The following is a 20,876-nucleotide window of genomic DNA, read 5'->3' as shown; positions in this document are numbered from 1 at the left end:
AACATTTATCCATTATTTATTTATTTTAGATTCATTATTGACCATTGGCTTATTTATGTACTACACTTCTGCATCATCCCATCCAGCTACTACATAGACCTTTTGGTTTGTTCATTGACTACCCGTATACTTGTTTCCTAACTACTGCATCTGCTACCTAACCCCGGCTTGCTCTCTTCCTTCTGGGGCAATCTAGAGGGCCCATTCTAACATCAGCAGCTCTGGTGAAGACCAGCTAGTGCTTAGACCCTGCATATCATCCACTAAGGGGTTCTTCTTGTGTATTTTTCCAACTGACTAGTGCGTGAATCTCTCTAATGCTACAGTCACTGGCCTTCAAGTTTGATCACAAGACTATGACACTGTGGGGTTGATTTACTAAAACTGGAGAGTGCAAACTCTGATGCAGCTGTGCATGGTAGTCAGTGAGCCTCTGACTTCAGCTTGTTCAATTAAGCTTTGACAAAAAAAAAATGGAAGCTGATTGGTTTCTATGCAGAGCTACACCACATTTTTCACTCTCCAGGTTTAGTAAATCAACCTCTGTGAGTTTTGGCGTTCATTCATTCCATTGGCCACAATATTATTTTATTCACATAAATGAACACTAAAGTGCTATATGCACCTAGCGTTTAGACTCATTTAGGCACATTGGGTGATTTTTCTGCCCAAACACTCCTGTTCTGGACATGCCAGTGATATTTTTTTTCTGCTTCTAGACTCCTGTAAATGCCTGTGTGTGCATGGGCTCATAGGCCAACATGAAGGGGTGTTTGGATACAGAAAAGGTCAAAAGTCCTTAAAAGTGGTGTTTTTGACACCCAGTTTGCAAGCTGCCTTTGAATGAAAAGTCCACAAGAGTAAAGGGCGGATTTTGATTTTGGCAAAACTGATTACATTGCAAAATAAACAATTTGCAATGCTGCTTTGGAGAAATTGGTTTGAAAAAAAAAGATCCACCTTTAAGAAAGTTACTGGGCTGTTTTGTGTTTCTCCCCTGGCTCCTTCCTCCACCCCATAAATTGAAAACTGTTCATGCCCAAGTTTCATTTAATCACCAGACATAGTACCAGTAAGTCATTTTATAATATAGAACTATTGTGCTAGCTAAAATAAATCATGCTACCTAAAAACTGCCATTCATTCATTGTCAAGGAAGGCTAGGAATAATATAGCAGAAAACCTAGACTGCTCTTCAGCATTAAAGCGGAGTTACAGAAATTTATTTTCTGTCACCGTCAGCTTTACACAATGTAATTATACACATCTTATATCTGGAGGGCTGCTCGGCATGCTGACAAACCTGTGCCACATGCGGTGATAGTCACAATCTTCCGGTTCCTACTCAAACTGCACTCTGACCTCAGGGGGTCACTCATTCTACACCTTCACCAGTCGGAGAACACCTTGTATTTTTTTTTTTTCAATTAATATAAGGCAAGGTCTCAGATTGTACAAAGGTAGATTGCCCAATACACCTCATCCAATCAGAGTATGCTTAGTATTAATTGGAAAAAAAAAATACAAGGTATTCTTTGAATGGCAGTGAAACCAAGTGAGCAACCCCTTCTATGTTCAATGTGCAGAGGGGAAGCCACTCAAGCAGGACCCAGAAAATGATGGCTATCACTATATGTAGAGTGGACTACTACAGGAGTTTTCAGCATCCCCAGCAGCCTTCCAGTTATAAGATATGGAAAATTACATTAAGCCAAGCTGGACCTATGTAAGTTGTCAATAAAGATAATGGATTTCTACTTTAAAGAGATCTTGACACAATGCAAATGCTACATACTAGAGACAGGCAGGGAATCTGTATGAGGAATACTTACAGAACCTTCCCTGCTGCAGTGAAGTGACTCTGTTAGGAAAACAGGGTGGCACTCCTGCTGCAAAATCCACAATTCTGGGTGTGTTGATCAGAGAGCCTTTACCCTCTTTCCACTTCTATACGTCATTTGAAGGTTTTAACAGCATGTAGAAAAATCTCATAAAACTGACAGTAAAAGATTCTGCATGGTAGTTGTCGACTATCTTTGTTTACTAAGTTTTGCTTACTGCCAATCTTACAAAATGTTTCTACATGCTTTTGAAAAACGCTGATTATGTAGAGGCTTGGGGAAGAGTGGGTGACCACTAATACTCTCTATCTGATGATCCTGGAAATGTTAATTTTGCAGCAGGTTTTGTAGTCAGCATACTGGATGGTGGCTCAGTCTCTAACTGTGACAGAGCTTGTGTGAAGTACTATCACTATAAACTAAGCTGATATCAAATGATTTTGATTGGCAACAAAATGTGTTAAGTATAGAAAAGGTTGGATGTCATGTTTCACATGACTGTTATATGCCTTTAAGTGTTTTCTGTATTTTGTTTCTGCTCCTCCCTTTCCTTTGGTTTAGTTAATGCTATATAGATAGCCCACCATTTTTCCCAGAAATGCATTGCAGCTCTAGCTTCATGTCATGAAGCAGGCAGGACACATTATGATCTTTTGACCTATCGAATGTTCATTGTTGTAAGATTCTCTCAGTTTATGGAATAAACTTCACAAGATCTACAAGATATCATCTTGATTGAGTCACTGACTGTGGTATCCAACTGAGATTGGGGTTATCGCTATCTCATCACAACTGTAAGTTACAGATATCACACTTTCAATGCTTAGAATGGAGAGACAGAACATCGGATCTGTTGTTTTAAGCTGGTCATACTTGTACATGGATTGAAATTTGGCTGGTTCAGCAGGGGCCAGCTGCATTTTGATTCATGCATGGGCAGGCTAGTTGTACACATGTTGATCTATGAACTTGTGTACAACCAGCATGTAGCATTTTTTCCCGAATGATCAGTGCTGCTGGCTATAGCCGGCAACACTGATCATTGTACTCTGATGGCAGGGAAGGCTTCCAGCTGTCAGAACATATAACCACAGTGGGAGGGATTCTCCCATTTACACATCTGATGTGTGAATGGGAGAATCAAGGCAATTTCTTTCGGTTAACACGCTGTTAAAAACTGAAATGAGAATACTTTGCAAATTCAGTCAATTGTTCTGTTTTCTGCTCCTGTCTATTCAAAACCTCTGAACAGCTTTCTTTACCACAGAGATGAACTGTCAGTGAAAGAATTATACCGTCCTTGTGTATTGTTTCTAGGAAATTGTAAAGTTGGAACCCTTGTTCAATCTAAATTGTTAAATGGTGAATGGATCAACAGTATTATCTGAAAATCTGTTGTTAGGTTAAGTGATTCATGCATGCACTACATCACAGGCTAAATGAGGGAAAGTTTCAGCTATGGAAAAGCCAGTTTACATAATTACACAATTATGAACATTATGTTATCAGTGTACTTATCAATGTACTTATCTGGATTTCCGGAGCAAACAGCATGTGCCAGATTTATCTTATCAGAGACATCATCACTAGTAATTGTTTATCAAAGGTGTATTGCTAAACATAATTTTGCATTTATGATCTGGGTGGATGGTGATATCGCTTTAATTAGGTGAAATAACTATAACTTTATTACTTCCTATCTTTGTTTTTTGCTCTCCATATGCCATGATTGACTCTCCTTCTGTGAGATATAAATTAACAATCTGTGTATATATAGCACCAACAACTCTGACAATCCAAATTCTACTGGCTGTTCAGGATTCTGTGGCAGGTAAGCAAAGGATCCGTAAATGTCGGCTAGGATGTCAACATGATATATTTTCCAGCCCCATAGGTCTATGAAGGAAATGTTCTACTACTTGGAAATGACATGCTAAAATATCACTTTTATGGGCATTTTAAGATAAAATTGTCCATTAATATCTCAGCACAGAACAGCAAACCTAAAACAATTTGGTTTGACATATTCAGAACAAGTTAGATTTGGATTTACCAGGGTTAGGAGTTAGGTTAGGGTTAAAAAGTCAAGGTTTCTAGGTTAAAGTATATATAAACCGCAATAAAAATGAACCTCTCCTTTTTTCGCTTGTTAAATATACTGTACCATGGAAAGGGTTTAGTTATATCTCTTTGATAAGTGCAAAAAAATAAAATCACTGGTCCTGCCAGAAATCCAGTGCTGTCCTATGCACTCTGCAATACTATCACAAGGTGACTTCTTCCGTAGGTTACCTCTGTGAACTACAGACCACCTAACTGTTATGTTATGAAGATGAGGAAAAGGGAGGTGTTTTGTAGTCTCAACACACTCATGCCCTACAGTGACAACGCTGCTCTTCCATAGACAGAGTACAGTACATTGTCACCCTGGACAGTAAATCTGTTACTGGCAGGGTCACAAGGTAAAAATAAAGGAGACAAAAAGCCTAAACAAGAGAACTAATGCAGCCACCACATCTATATACTGTACATCAAAACGTTGTCATTGGGTTTAAATATACGTAATGCTTAAATGTAAAGGTTAGGTGAAGGCTTAAAGCGTTACTAAACCCACAACAGTAAAAATCAATCTGTATATGCAGTAAAGCATGCTTGTTATACTCAGTGTGGAACCGAAGGGGTTAATCTTCTGCATTGTATAAAAAGGCTGTTGATCCTGTTTTCTTTGCCCCTCCTCTTGTTCACATGTCCACCTGATAAGACAGACTGAACCTGTAGCCACATGCACATGTGTTACACATCAGTTTGGTGTGTAATGCTTGAGAGGGTTTTTTTTTGTCTTGGGAGAGTGCATGTGATCAGCACAGGGCCTATCAGCACTGTCCAGGCAGAGGTCAGGGGTTCTCCATCCTCCTAGAGCAGAACTCCTCCTACAAGCATTAACCAGTGCTCTGCTGAAGTCACAAGACTGCTCTAACTGCTGATGAGAAAAGGTATATAGCAGTTTATATTTACTAAAATAATTGCATTTCCATGTTCTGTATACTGTGGGAGCCCATCTGTGTGGTCGTGCGGGCCGCGATTTGCATTTGAATGGACTCCCATGCCCCGGGACGTGCAGAGAAGAAGTCCCAGCATAACTTCAGAAATCACACCCCGCACAGGAAGCAAGGTTCCCAGTACATTTGTGATTTCCAGTGCAGGCGGCGTGCCATTAAAATTAATGGCACCAGCTGTGGGTCCAGCATTCCTCTGTGTGGGTGCTTCATCTGCAGGTATTTGTGCAGGTCGTGCAGCGGCACCACCTGCACAGATGTGAACCGAGGGTACAGGCAAATTTTCGCAATGAGACATAGATAGTAAAAAAAAAAATCTTGGCTGTGGTTCTAACTAGTCTCCACTGTAATCTAATATATACCCCTAAATACACTTTGGCCTGTGTACCCAGACATTTTTGTCAGAACTACTTCTGTACATACACAGGTCAATGGGAATGTAAAAGCAGCTTGATGCAGCTTAGAAGTTCAGATACAGCTCAGAAGTAGGCCAACTGCAGGTCAAATGTACCTGTGAAGGATGAAATCAGAAACTGATCTCAAATGCACCCGGAAACTGCACTTGCTTATCTACATAAGTACGATGTTAAAGAGTTGTTTTTTTGTCTGTTTTTTTAAAATAATAAACATGTCATACTTGACTACTCTCAACAGTTGTTTTGCACAGAGCAGCTCCGATCCTCCTCTTCTTGGGTCCCCACCTGTACTTTTGGCTCCTTCCCCCTGAGCAGTGCCCCCATAGCAAGTTGTTTGCTATGGGGCATTGGTGCATTTTCTCCCCTGAGCCCTGCTCTCTGTGTCCATAAAACACAGTAGAGCGGGACTTTGCCCCTCCCCCTGCTTCCTTCTCACAGGCTGTGATTGACAGCAGCAGAAGCCAATGGCTCCCTCTGCTGTGCTTCAGCCAATGAGGATGGGGAGACCCAGGAAAGCTGAGTCGCCTGCGCACATTGCTGGAACGAGATCAGGTGAGTATTAGGGGGGTTTATTAGAAGGTTTTTTTTACCTTCATACATAGAATGCATAAAGGTAAAAACCTTAAGCCTTTAAAACCACTTTAAGTGATAGACCCAGAAGTGCCCAAAGGCAGTGTGAGCTCAGAAAAGTTATACTGCTGTTTTAATCCAAAAGCAGAAATATAATCTATTGCAGTTTACCAGTACATGGTTGCATTCATTTTTTTTTCTAAATTTTTTCAATTTATTTTTACTTGGTGACCCTTCCAGTAACATAATTTCTATCCAAGGGTAGCAACACCCACTAACCACATCTATGGAGAAAGCCATTCTGGGCTGCCACTCTGGGCTTCTCTGCTGATTTTGACTGCTAACCCCTCCTCCATTCATCATCTCCATTATATATGGAGGCATTATTTTGCCGTTTATAGGAGCCAGCTGTGAAAGTAATAAGACTATTTGATAAATCAGTTCATTTCCTAGGAAGTTACAAGGACACTGGAATTCTGGAATGATTAACAGGCATTTTTCTGTACTTGCAGAAAATGAATTTAGTGTAAAAAATGCAGTACATCTAAGGACTGGGAAGCTGCTATATTTTGGGGGGTTAGATGTCCTTTAATCATATATTCAAGGTGCTGCTTTATGTTAATTTTGGATATGGAACATAACAGATCAATATCTGAAAACTCTGAAATTTAGTTGTATAGGAAAACCACCTAATTCTTATGCAAATGCAATACAATTCTTTTCTTTGCTTTCAACAGAATTGTTTTACGATATCTAAGAATATTAGTATAAATTACACCAGATAGACCTTCATACTAACAAATGCTAACAAAAGGGGTGAATCTCAAAGCTTTAATATTACTGAAAAAGTAGAACTTAAAAGGCATTTAAAACAAGTATGCGGTGTATCATCATGACTCAGGTGTAGATTTGGGATTTGGGTGTATTTTTGCATCCTGTCATCTTGTAGCTACCTTGAACTATACTAATGGAGGGAGCTATAAAAATCTCAGGAAAACTTCTAAGCCTAAAAGTATTGGTGGTGAAAATACTGAGCTTGGAAACAGTCAATGGGTGATATTTACACGCCACCACTTTTGATGCTGCTTTCTATATATCGGGGTTTACTTTAAAAATGTCCAAATGGACAATATGGTAAAATGTCTCACCATTTAGACTGTTTTTGCCAACATCCCAATATATAAAGTCCAAGAAAAAAATGTAAACATTTACCTGGGACTTTATATGGGAAAAAACACAAGTATGCAAAGATATAAAAAAGTAATGTTTATTATAAAAAATTAGCACAATAAAACGAATCAAAGGATTCAATATAGTTAATTACAATACAATGGTTCATAGTTCACATATAGAGCATGCACAGTGTGCATAAACCTGAAAGTCTGTAATACATCAACTGACAAAAGGGTTGGTAGCCGAAAAGAGCTTTAACAGTGATGTTGTCCAGACAAATCCAACGTGTTTTGGAACTCATGTATTCTTCTTCAAAGACTATATATGTCAGGCCTAGAACATAACAATGTATAAGAGAAGTGTAAACAGCCTAATACATGATATCACATTAAAAGTATATAAGCTGATTATATATAAAGCTGATTACTTAAACACTTACAAGTTGGACCACATTGGATAGTAAGTAACAGATATTCATACAAAAATTAAATGAGGATGTTCTCCAAGTGACATGTCAGGGAGAGGGCAGACAGGGAGGCCCCAATGAACCATCCACCAGCAAGGACCACATTACAGCAGCCAAAATGGGGATCTATCAAGTGTAACAGAAGCCATAAATTAAAAAGATTCCATGTTTGTTATTTAACACAAAAGAGTAAAATACGGCTTGAGCAAATTGATTATTATTAATATAGGGGCTCAGTTAGAGTATGTACTATAATAGTATAATATAAAACCTAATAAATCCAATACAGGTAAAGGTAACAAGAGTTACGTATGTGAGCCTATATAGAAACAAACTCACCCCAATAGGAGGAGAGCGTGCAAAAATATATTAGAGTATTGTAAAATGCTGACCAATGGTATCTCTGTAGTATCACATGGAGCTACCTCAGGGTTATCTAAAAGGAGTGCAAGTGCAAAAGAGCTTTTATAAATAGTGGTAATCCAATGCACATAAGCCAATAACCAGCTGACCATGTTTGGTGCCAAATGTGATGAATAATTAGGTGTTTAGATTCTCCTCCTGTGTTGCTGCACAAGGCAGCATCATGGCCACAATTAGTGGTCCCCCGGGCCCTGCGAGCATGCGGCACTGGTCCGCCCACCTGCGCATAAACGCCACGTGGTGGCACAATGATGTCACGCGCATGCACGCCACATTGCCGCTTTCATACAGGGCCGCCGGTGCACCCAACTGGCCACAGCCTACCATAGGGCCCCACTTCTCCACCTAGCAGCCCAGAGGCCAAGGGCATACTAACCCCACATAAGGGGGATGTGAACTACAGGCACCCAAGGCCGAGGACAGATAACAAAAGGCCCCCCAGGGAGGGAAAAAAACCCCAAGGGGGCCTGGGCACACCAGGTGGTGGACGGCGTCCCCCACCCGACCACCCCAGAGCTGTCACCTTTCAATGTACATGACACATAATAATGGCACAAGTCATACGTACAAAAATAATGCTTAAATAGAAAAGGAAGATTAAGGAAAAAACATGAACAATGCAAAAAGATGTAATACATGAAATACATTTCATGACTCAGGTGTATATTTGGGATTTGGGTGTATTTTTGCATCCAGTCATCTTGTAGCTACCTTGGTCTATATTAATGGATGGAGCTATAAAAATCTCAGGAAAACTTCTAAGCCTAAATTTATTGGTGATGAAAAATACTGAGCTTGGAAATGGCCATTGGGTGATATTTACAAATTACAACTTTTGCTGATGCTCTCTATTTATTGGGGTTTACTTTAAAAAAAATGTCAGTATCTACAAAATGACTGCCCTGCAGTTGACCTGATACTTTTTTGGCCTTTAAACAATAGACACTAAAGTGATATGAAATACTGTTTATAGCTGAATTGTAGGCAGATATAAAGACACAAGTGAATGTAGCTCTGGAATCATTTATACCACAGTAAATGTAATTTTTAAATGCAAACATGGTATAGGTATGCCTGAATTTACCCATCAGCCTCTTGTAGTCCCTGTATACTAGAGCTGTGTGTGAGAGGAAGAAGCAGTACAAGGAGCAAATCAGTTCATGTGCTGACAAGAAGCATGCTGAAAGGAGGAGAGAGCAGGTTGACAGAGAGTTGAGTTCATCAGTGAGCTGCTTCTCCTTTCACTGTTCAGTCCTATGCTGAAGTAAGTCCAAGACAACCTGGGCTGAGAGGAACAGGGTTGAATAATGCTGGCTATCAGGTATCTAGTGGCAGAAAAAAGCACTCTCATGGAAATCTCTGGATTGAAGCTGAATTACAATATAGTTCATATAATGTACTAGGTTGTCTCTCCTAATGTTGCTTATGGTTTCTCATGTTTCTTGCGGTCCGTAGGATGAGACCTTCCATTTCTCTTGCCCTTTTGGGTCTTCTGGTGATTGCTGTGTCCGTGTCAGAAGGTAAGGATGGGTCCTATCATTAGTCATTGTAAAAATAGCTCTACAAACAGGTTATTGTTGGTGTTGAGTAACTGAGTGGAGAAATGTTTTATATATTATTGTAACAATAGATCTACACATACAAATGTTTCCATTAGAAAGTCATACAATGCAGCTGCATAATCCTTTATAGTGTGGGAAGTTGAACGTAACATTATTTCTAAAGAATCTATTATTATTCATTCTCATGTCATGGAAACAGCTAATGAGAAATATTCAATACAAGTGAAAGGAAATACTGACAGGAAAAAGGCCACTTCACCCAAGTTGTTCATTTAGATTTGGGTATAAACTGTGGGATTTAATCAACTGAATAATATGTCTCTGGGACTCTGGAGGCAAGATCTTTGCACCTAAAATACCCAGGTCTATTGAACTGTCTAAGGCAGCCCATAGATGATTCAATTTTTGTTCCTTCCACTAAGGTAGGAAGAAAAGAAGATCGCTAGATTTTCCCATCAACACAGTCAGTGTTTGTGGTGGAATGCCTGCTGCGGTACTATTGTGTTCTGCCACCAGGGGGACATAAGGAGCATTCCCAGCCAGCAGAACACAATGACTACTTCTAGTGGCTAGAGACATTAGCATTAATCATATGTAAAAACATCTAACAGGCTGGTTGTACCCAAAGTCAATTGATCGACTTGAGTACAATCAGCCTGCCCATACATGGATTGAATCTTAGCTAGTCCCTGCTGAACTGCTGGAATTTTGATCCATGTATGGCCTGCTAAAGCATTATAAGACTGGATGACTTTTCCAGTTGGATTATTTCAGCATGGGTAGTCAAGGAGAAGGAATGAGACATGGGGGGGGGGGGGGAGAGATTTACTAAAACTGGAGCATACAGAGTCCAGTGCAGCTGTGCATAGTGACCAATCAGCTTCTAGGTTTCATTGTCAAAGCTTGATTGAACAAGCTGAAGTTAGAAGCTTATTATGTAAAGCTGCATCTGATTCTGTGTGCTCCAATTTTAGTAAATCCCTGCTATAAAATGGCTTTATCTAGGCAAGGACAAGCAGATGCTTCTAGTACTGCCTTATCAGCAGCTCTTCTTTTTACTTTCAATCATTTTTATTAAGATTTATTACTACACAAAAAGAGACAAGGTAGTAGCTCTATTTTTAACCACTTGTCCTCCAGAAGATTTACCCCCCTTCCTGACCAGGCCATTTTTTGCGATACGGCGTTTCGTTACTTTAACTGACAATTGCGCTGTCATGCAACACTGCACCCAAATGAAATGTACATCCTTTTTTTCCCACAAATAGAGCTTTCTTTCAGTGGTATTTGAACACCTGTGCGTTCTTTATTTTTTGCGCTATAAACAAAAAAAGGCCGACAATTTTGATTAAAAAAAAACAATATTTCTGACTTTTTGCTTTTAAACATGTCCAGTAAAAAATTTTAAAAAATCAAATTTCGTCATAAATTTAGGCCAAAATATATTCTGTTACATGTCCTTGCTAAAAAAAAATCCCAATACGTGTAAATTAATTGGTTTATGTGAAAGTTATATTTTTTTTTACTTGTAATGGCGGCAATCAACAAATTATAGCGGGACTGCGGCAGGCATTCTGACACTGGGGGGAATTGACTTGGTGTCACTGACATCCCCAGTAACACCAATACAGTGATCATGGCGAATAAAAAGCACTGACACTGTACTAATGGCACTGGGCAGGAAGGGGTTAACATGTGGTGTGATCAAAGGGTTAACTGTGTGCTGTGTGAGTGCTTTACACTATAAGCACACTGCATTGTATGGCTCTGCTATGCAAAGCCATACAAAGCAGTGTGCAGGAGCTGACAGGGGAGAGATCTGTGTTATTTATACACAGGTCTCTCCCTCGTCGGAAATACTTGGCGATCTCCGGGTACCGGCGAGAAATCACCGTCTGGGACTCAGTGATTGAAAGCCGAGGCCCTGAATGGAACTGATTTTGCGCACCCGTGCCACCCTGTATAGGGCGGCACGGAAGTGGTTGTACTGATGAATGGCTAAGCACACGTGGCCTACCCTTTAGAGATGATTCACACATGCGCAGTGCGGATTGAAGCTTAGGTTTCACAGCTTGTTGATATAGTAGTTGTTCAGCAGTTCATGCCAGGTTTACATCAGGTTCAGGAAAGGATTAGCTCAGAATCTTATCCTGTTCACACATATGCGGTCTAGAAATTGTTCCCATAGAAGCCAATACCCTGTAATCTGCACCTAAAACTGAAGGTACTGCTCAGAAATTGGACAGGACTCTTTTTCAAACTGCACTGAATCCGCACCACCAGTGCATTGGACATACAGTGGATATAAAAAGTCTACACACCCCTGTTAAAATGTCAGGCAAAGATAAATCATTTCAGAACTTTTTCCACCTAATGTGACCTATAAACTGTACAACTCAATTGAAAAAACAAATTGAAATGCTTTGGGGGGAGTAAACACAAAAAGCTAAAACACTGTGGTTGCATAAGTGTGCACACCCTCTTATAACTGGGGATGTAGCTGTGTTCAGAATTAAGCAATCACATTCAAAATCATGTTAAATAGGAGTCAGTACACACCTGATATCATTTAAAGTGCCTCTGATTAACCCCAAATAAAGTTCAGCTGTTCTAGTAGGTCTTTCCTGACATTTTCTTAGTCACATCCTACAGCAAAAAGCCATGGTCCACAGAGAGCTTCCAAAGCATCAGAGGGGTCTCATTGTTTAAAAGTATCAGTCAGAAGAAGGGTACAAAAGAATTTCCAAGGCATTAGATATACCATGGAACACAGTGAAGACAGTCCTCATCAAGTGGAGAAAATATGGCGCAACAGTGACATTACCAAGAACTGGACGTCCCTCCAAAATTGATGAAAAGACGAGAAGAAAAATGATCTGGGAGGCTGCCAAAAGGCCTACAGCAACATTAAAGGAGCTGCAGAAATATCTGGCAAGTTCTGGCTGTGGGGTACATGTGACAACAATCGTCCATATTCTTCCTATGTCTGGGCTATGGGGTAGAGTGGCAAGACGGAAGCTTTTTATTACGAAGAAAAACAAGCCCGGAAAAATTTAGAAAAAACACATCTGAAGTCTCCCAAAAGCATGTGGGAAAATGTGTTATAGTCTGATGAAACCAAGGGTGAACTTTTTGGTCATAGTTCCAAAAGATAGATTTGGAGCAAAAACAACACTGCACATCACCAAAAGAACACCATACCCACAGTGAAGCATGGTGGTGGCAGCATCTTGCTTTGGGGCTGTTTTTCTTCAGCTGGAATTGGGGCCTTAGTCAAGGTAGAGGGAATTATGAACAGTTCCAAATACCAGTGAATATTGGCACATAACCTTCAGGCTTCTGCTAGAAAGCTGAACATGAAGAGGAACTTCATCTTTCAGCATGACAACAACCCAAAGCATACATCCAAATCAATAAAGGAATGGCTTCACTAGAAGAAGATTAAGGTTTTGGAATGGCCCAGCCAGAGCCCAGACCTGAATCTGATCGAAAATCTGTGGGGTGATCTGAAGAGGGCCGTGCACAGGAGATGCCTTTAAAATCTGACAAATTTGGAGTGTTTTTGCAAGGAAGAGTGGGCAAATATTGCCAAGTCAAGATGTGCCATGCTGATAGACTCATACCCAAAAATGCTGAGTGCTGGAATCAAATCAAAAGGTGCTTCAACAAAGTATTAGTTTAAGGGCGTGCACACTTATGCAACCATATTATTTTCGTTTTTTTTATTTCCCTCCACCTAAAAGATTTCAGTTTGTTGTTCAACTGAGTTGTACAGTATGTAGGTGACATAGGTGGAAAAAGTTCTTAAATGATTTATCTTTGTCTCATTTTTTTACATCACAGAAACCTGACATTTTAACAGGGGTGTGTAGGCTTTTTGTATCCACTGTATGTGAACAGGCACTATGGAAGCAATGTTTTTTCTCATATCATGTGGATTGGATGTGGTTCACCTTGTATCCAATCCGCATATATGTAAACCAACACTTAGTGAGAATCTGAAAAATCTTACAGTGAAGTAAATAAGTATTTGATCCTCTGCTGATTTTGAATGTTTGCCCACTCACAAAGAAATGATCAGTCTAAAAATTGAATGGTAGGTGTATTGTAACACTGAGAGACAGAATAGCAACAAAAAATTCAAAAGAAATGCATGTCTAACAAATGATGCACTGATTTGCATGTTCATGAGGGAAATAAGTATTTGATCCCCTATCATTCAGCAGGATTTCTGGCTACCAGGTGTCTTTCATACAGGAAACAAGCTGAGATTGGAAGCAGTCTCTTAAAGGGAGTGCTACTAATCTCATTTTGTTACCTGTATAAAAGGCACCTGTCCACATGAGCAATCAATCAGATTCCAAACTCTCCACCATGGCTAAGACCAAAAAGCTGTCCAAGGACATCAGGGATTGTAGACCTACACAAGGCTGGCCTGGGCTACAAAACTATCAAGCAGCTTGGTGAGAAGGTGACAACAGTTGGTGCAATCATTCGCAAATGATGCACCATGAAAGAGCTCACCTCGTGGAGTGTCAATGATCATGAGAACAGTGAGGAATCATCTCAGAACTACACGTGAGGATCTTGTCAATGATCTCCAGGCAGCTGGGACCACAGTCACCAAGAAAACAATTGGTAACACACTATGCCGACAAGGATTGAAATCCTGCAGTGCCCGCAAGGTCCCTCTGCTCAAGAAAGCACATGTCCAGGCCCATCTGAAGTTTGCCACTGAACATCTGAATGATGCAGAGGAGGACTGGTTGAAAGTGTTGCGGTCAGATGAGACCAAAATCGAGCTCTTTGGCATCAACTCAACTCGCCATGTTTGGAGGAGGAGGAGGAATTCTGCCTATGACCCCAAGAACACCATCTCAACTGTCAAACATGGTGGTGGAAACATTCTGCTTTGGGGGTGTTTTTCTGCTAAGGGGACAGGACAACTGCACCGCATCAAAGGGACTATGGACGGGGCAATGCATCATCAAATTTTGGTCGAGAACCTTTTTCCCTCAGCCAGGGCATTGAAAATGGGTCGTGGATGGGTGTTCCAGCATGACAATGATCCAAAACACATGGCCAAGGCAACAAAGGGGTGGCTCAAGAAGAAGCACATTAAGGTCCTGGAGTGGCGATTGAAATCTGTGGAGGGAGCTGAGAGTTTGAGTTGCCACACGTCAATCACGAAACCTTAATGACTTGGAGAGGATCTGCCAAGAGAAGTGGGCTAAAAAATTCCTCCTGAGAAGTGTGCAAATCTGGTGGCCAACTACAGCAAACGTCTGACCTCTATGATTGCCAACAAGGGATTTGCCACCAAGTACTAAGTCACGTTTTGCGAAGGGGATCAAATACTTATTTCCCTCATGAACATGCAAATCAGTGCATAATTTATTAGACATGCATTTCTTTTGAATTTTATGTTGCTATTCTGTCTCTCAGTGTTACAATACACCTACCATTCGATTTTTAGACTGATCATTTCTTTGTGAGTGGGCAAACATTCAAAATCAGCAGAGGATCAAATACTTATTTACTTCACTGTACATATCAATACAACAGTTAGAGCTAAAGACCATAATCAGACTATAGGTTATCTTTTTAAGTTATTTTACAAAATGTAAAACATGCACAAATATTATACAAGTCATTTCCACACAGGTGCTCCTCGATCCTCTTGTCCACCCGGGTGGTTCTTCTACAAGGCTTACTGCTATGGCTACTTCAGATTCCGCCTGCCCTGGTCCGAAGCTGAGGTAATTTGCAAACAATAAGAGTAATGAATGGGGTTTTAAACACTCAGCTATTTATTATGTTGTTTAAAAAATGTTTTCCTTTTTTGCAGTTTGAATGTGTCAGTTATGGTCATGGTGCACACTTAGCCTCCATCTTAGATGATGCGGAAGCATCGATTATTGCAAGCCACGCAGGTGCTTATGCCAAAACTGTAGACATTTGGATTGGACTTCATGACCCAGAAGAGGTATGATCAATGGTGTAATGGTGCAGGTGCTGCTGTATATATTGAGGATGCCAAGCTGGTTTGTGCTGAAACAAATGTTCTTAGAGTCTACACAATACATAATCTAATGCAATATCTTCACTATATTCCTTTAACCTTGGCTCCTTACTAATTCATCTTATGTACATGTGTGTCTTTTAATATGTATTTACATTTTTGTATATTATAGGGTCAAGTTATGTTTTCCCAACTTAAAAATGAGACTGTGTTCCAGTTAATTGCAGTAGGCTGATATTTTCAGGATCAGCACCAAATAGTGGAACTATTTTAATATATTCTTTTAGAGAGTGCAAAATTTGATACAGCTCTGCATAGAAACCAATCAGCTTCCAGGTTTTATTACCAAAGCTTAATTGAACAAGCTGAAGGTAGAAGCTGATTGGCTACCATGCACAGCTGCACCAGATTCTGAGTGTTCCAGTTTTAGTAAATTAATCCCATTGCTTCATTTTTGGGGGTGAAAGTGGGAGCTATGCAAGCAATGTTTGCATTGTTAGATGTATATGATAAATATATGTGAAGTACAACTGTATATTAAAGTACACATAATGACAATTGCATAACAAAAAACAGAATGCCGAAACCCGTCTACCAAAAATGTTTTCACAGTATGACAGGTGAAACAGAGTATGCTAATTTAATACAGTAACACAACAGTAAAAGAAGCTGGAAACCTAGAAAATATGACCTGTATGTAGACTTTGAGGAACAGAATTGGCAAACACTAAGCAGATCTTAAGATAAAAGTATTTTAATAGAAAAAAAGTGGCCATCATCTGTCACAGCCATGGTGCTGAACCGCTGCCAGGGGCTGCCAATTCAGCATTCCCAAGAGAGGTCAGGCAGAACACACCATGATAAGCCAATCCCAGTGTTAAGAGCACCTCTAGATGTTAGGAAAAGCTAAGTTAGCACAAACATTTTCTTCCTACAGTTATAAAACATTTTTAATTAATAAAAACATATTAGATCCATACTTTCAATGTAATAAAATATTTTTGGAACACAGGAAAGGAAAGAAAAAAATGTCACTGTAAACCTATTTGGTAGACAAAATGTATGGTTACTTATTCATTTGGTAATAACAAAATAATATATATATTGTGAGAACTCGCATCAAAATGGTAGAGCTTTTTAAAGCACACAGCAACTCGCTTCTTTTTTAAAGGCCTTTAAGCCCAATTTTATTTAAAAAGAGAAAGTTCAATAACATGCTTCCCACACAGGGATATCCACCATCAAACAAATGCAACGAATATTCAGCCTCCTGGCTTGTACCCAGATTTATGTCTGTCTCCTGCAGACTCTTTCCAAAATATGGCTTTCTCACACACAGCTAGCCACTAGCACACAGCTACTCTGGCTTCCACCTCTACTAGGTGAAGCCCACCTGACTCCAAGGCAGTGACCTCCTGTCTGCCGGGGTGGAGCCCAGAATCATGGTTAGGCCTCTATTAAAAGGCCTGCACACACCTGTGCAATCATTGTGCTGGAGGTTCTGAAAACATGGACCCCAGATTAGAGATTTCATCCCTCCCAGGTCACTTATATCCAGGCTCCAGATCCCAAAACGGAGTTTATGAAAAAATGAGGAAACTGAAAAGCCAGTTTCCTCTGCATTACATAAACCCTCTAGAGCCCCTCAACCTGCCTGGTTGAGAATCCAGGGTTATAAGCTTGATTTTGACTGTGGCAAGGTACCACGCTGCCACTATATATATATATATAGAGGTTTTTTTTCCCCCAGAAAATCCACAATGTAACATATGTAACTTGATTTTATGAATCAGAAGTAAATTTTACTTGTTTTTTTTAGGCATACAATATATTTATATACATTTATACTTTATTACGTGCACAGAATTATTGACAATAACAGATACTGTTTTTTTAGTTTACATATAAATTATTCAATTCTCACTTCACTTTAACTTTTGATAACTACTGACACTGGAAATTGGCACATCGTATTTAGACCACTCCTAATAAATTAATATTTTTATAATACATTTTCATACAAATAACATTTGCCACACAATATATTTTCTATTGTCCCTATTTTTATAACATTTAAAATGAAATCTCACCACCCATTAAAAAGTCAAATTAATTATTAAAATATTATCATGCCTTACACTAAACTAAAATTTGCGTTCCCTGTCAATAAAACCCCACTTGTCTTAGTCTTCTAACTCTTTACTTTGTAAATGTGATCATATTTATTTGCACCAGTCAATACTTGTGCAGGTAACCTGGGACTTTATAATTCAAGTATCTACAGCCAGCCAATACAATTCTAAATATGAAATTTACTAAGTCAGTGTTCCCGGTGTTCTAGTTACTTTATCTCTGTGATCAAATATAAATAATATTGAAATTACATCTCCTAAAACTAAAGTCATTGGGGTTGATTCAATAAAGGAGTAAATGCTGTGCACTTGGGAAAGAGAATGTTCACTGTGCAGAATGAATGCTCATGTAACTCCTTTAATGATATGAAGCTGTGTTGGCTAAAAAAAAAAAAAAAAGAGGAATTTTACCTGATTGGATGATTGAAGTGAACAGAGCTTCAAAGTTAGTATTTTCTATAAGTGAACACCACTTAAAGCTGAATTCCAGGAATTCAGTCACTTTGTAAAAAGTGAAGACACACTATGAGTTAAGTCCAGGTTGGTGAATGCTGCCTTGTAGACTTATCTCTATCACTTATACCTGACAGGTTTATGGCTCTACTAAAGCATATGGAGCATACATTGAGAAACTCGGAGCTATGAGAGAGGAGAGAAACATACAGAGCAGCTATGTATGCCCCTCCCCTCTGCTGCCCATTCACAGAAGCCATTGTATTTTGTGAATAAGTTCACATAATATAAAGGCTTCTGTGACTGGGCAGGAGGAGGGGAGGGGTGGGCATAGCAGCCACAGCGAATCCACTGTTGAAGATGCTGATACCGATAGCTGTCCTCTGGGAGTGCAATAAAACTGTCAGATGTAACTATTAGAGATAAGTCCAGGAGATGTCATGCAACTCTTTGGACTTAACTGATAGTGTGCTTTTAGTTTTTACAAAAGAGTTGAATTCCTGGAATTCAGCTTCAAAAGCGAATACAGTAGATTGACATGTACAATTAAAACAAGAAGTGTAGGGTAAATGTGCTACTGCAATGTTCATCTGGTAATTATTGTTACATATTTGATGCTAGAATCGCCGCTGGAAGTGGAATGATGGCTCCATGTATAATTATCGTTCTTGGAAGAGTGGAGAGCCCAATAATCTGAAAAACTCTGAATACTGTGGAGAGCTGACCTTTGAAACAAGTGAGTAACCAGACATGATGGTGTTGGTGAACTATACTAAATGTTATGGTAACATACATACATTGTACACTATATTGCCAAAAGTATAGGGACACCTGCTTTTACATGCACATGAACTTTAATGGCATCCCAGTCTTAGTCTGTAGGGTTCAATATTGAGTTGGCCCACCCTTTGCATCTATAACAGCTGCAACTCTTCTAGGAAGGCTGTCCACAAGGTTTAGGAGTGTGTTTATGGGAATGTTTGACCATTCTTCCAGAAATGCATTTGTGATGTCAGGAACTGATGTCGAACGAGAAGGTCTGGCTCGCAATCTCTGCTCTAATTCATCCCAAAGGTGTTTTATCGGGTTGAGGTCAGGACTGTGTGCAGGCCAGTCAAGTTCCTCCACCCCAAACTTGCTCATCTATTTCTTTATGGACCTTGCTTTGTGCACTGGTGTGCAGTCATGTTGGAACAGGAAGGAGCCATCCCCAAACTGTTCCCACAAGATTGGGAGCATGAAATTGTCCAAAATGTTCTTGGTATGCCGACGCCTTAAGAGTTCCCTTCACTTCCTCTCCTGTCTTTCTTTCTCTCGCTCTCTTTCATTCTATTTTTGTAAAAAATAGAACATAAATAAAAACCTACTGACACTATTGGCCGAACTACCAGGGTCACATAGGTCACTCTTGTGACCGGGCCCTGACGTTCCACCACCAGACTCTGAGGAAAGGGTCCCTGGGCTTGAGATTTCTCAGTCCAAAATGCTCTGGCCTATTTTTTCTCAGTCCGTGCCTGGTACAAAATAGCAAGATTTAAACTTCTACATTCATGGCAGTGTAATCTAGAAAAATCCAAAGAGAAGTAAAACATTAAAAGCTTCCCTAGTATTAATTGTTGATAGGGCTATGGTTTTATCAGCAATAAGATTTTGCACCTGTTCCACCAACACTGATATGCAATGATGCAGAGCAGACAAACAAAATCTATTGCAGACATACAAGCATATATAAGAACAGAATTCCTAATAATTTACTTGTTTAATTTGAATACATTTCTCTTCTTCTTCCTCTGTCAGATTACCGTCAGTGGAATGACGCCCCATGTAACGAACAAAACAACTTTGTGTGCAAATATAAACCGTAAGAACATGGTCCTACTCAGGGTTAAATTGGGAGCTGGGGTACATCACATTCCTTGTACTGCATTCTGTAAACTTTAATAAAAATCTCTCTCTAAATATTGATGTTTATTGATCAGTGCATTGTATAGGGTTTGCTGGGAAATGGTTGGGGTGAAATGACAGGTGACACAAAGAAGCAGTAAATTGGTGCCATTGGTTTGTGTGTGCAGATGGGATTGATACACATTATTTGCATAAATTCTATACAGTATTGATATAGATTTTGCTTGCACCTAACAGTTATTAGGCTTGTATTGTTATGGACAAACAACAACATTTGTGAAAACACATTTAAATTCTTGCCCAGGTTCAGGAATGGAACAGTCCACTCTTCAGCGCTGGTGAAATGTATTTTGCATTGCACTTCCAAATACAGCATGCAATAGTTTTGGAGCATTTTGCACAGTGTGCAGCAAGAGGCATTCTTCTAGGACACCTTATTACTGCACTTTGAGCACAGTGCACAAATATGAATGATGCCAAATAGGTAGATAACATTTTTAAAGTGAGTAGAGACTACAGCAAATTGTGTGATGTGTCATGTGATCTCACAGAGGTGGCAAATTACCGTTCACCACGAGGAGGGACAGTGAAGAGCTAAGCCAGATCCCGAATAGACTGACAGATCCTTTGTCCAAAACGGTGAGAATTCTGGGGAAACGTAAGAAGATTAGATAAGATCTAATTGAAAGAGGGCCTGTTCACACTCTGTGGTTTCATGACCCTACTGTAGGACATTGGTCAAATTAACTGAATCTAGTGCAGGCAGCTCACCCTACTACACCATTCTACACTGTGTCATTTAAAAGTTGCATATGCTGCAGCCTGCACTTAGAATTAAATGGTAATGTCCAAAAACT

General features: G+C 39.7%; 1 protein-coding gene across 1 annotated transcript; it reads left to right on the top strand.

Annotated features, from left to right (window-relative positions):
• Positions 1-3,614: 3,614 nt before the first annotated feature.
• Positions 3,615-20,073, top strand: LOC149443785 (regenerating islet-derived protein 4-like). The gene is made up of 6 exons (XM_089655268.1): positions 3,615-3,672; positions 9,401-9,465; positions 15,172-15,266; positions 15,356-15,493; positions 18,736-18,850; positions 19,912-20,073. Exons 2-6 carry the CDS (start codon positions 9,402-9,404, stop codon positions 19,977-19,979), a joined length of 480 nt encoding a protein of 159 aa, XP_089511394.1. The 5' UTR covers positions 3,615-3,672; position 9,401; the 3' UTR covers positions 19,980-20,073.
• The last annotated feature ends 803 nt before the right edge of the window (positions 20,074-20,876 follow it).

The sequence above is a fragment of the Staurois parvus genome, unplaced genomic scaffold (genome assembly GCF_062004578.1).
Source record: "Staurois parvus isolate SC_StPar_1 unplaced genomic scaffold, SC_StPar_1.0 ptg000832l, whole genome shotgun sequence".
In the NCBI taxonomy this organism is placed as follows: Eukaryota; Metazoa; Chordata; class Amphibia; order Anura; family Ranidae; genus Staurois; species Staurois parvus.
The sequence above is the reverse complement of the archived record's forward strand: the minus strand, read 5'-3'. Positions and strand labels throughout refer to the sequence as shown.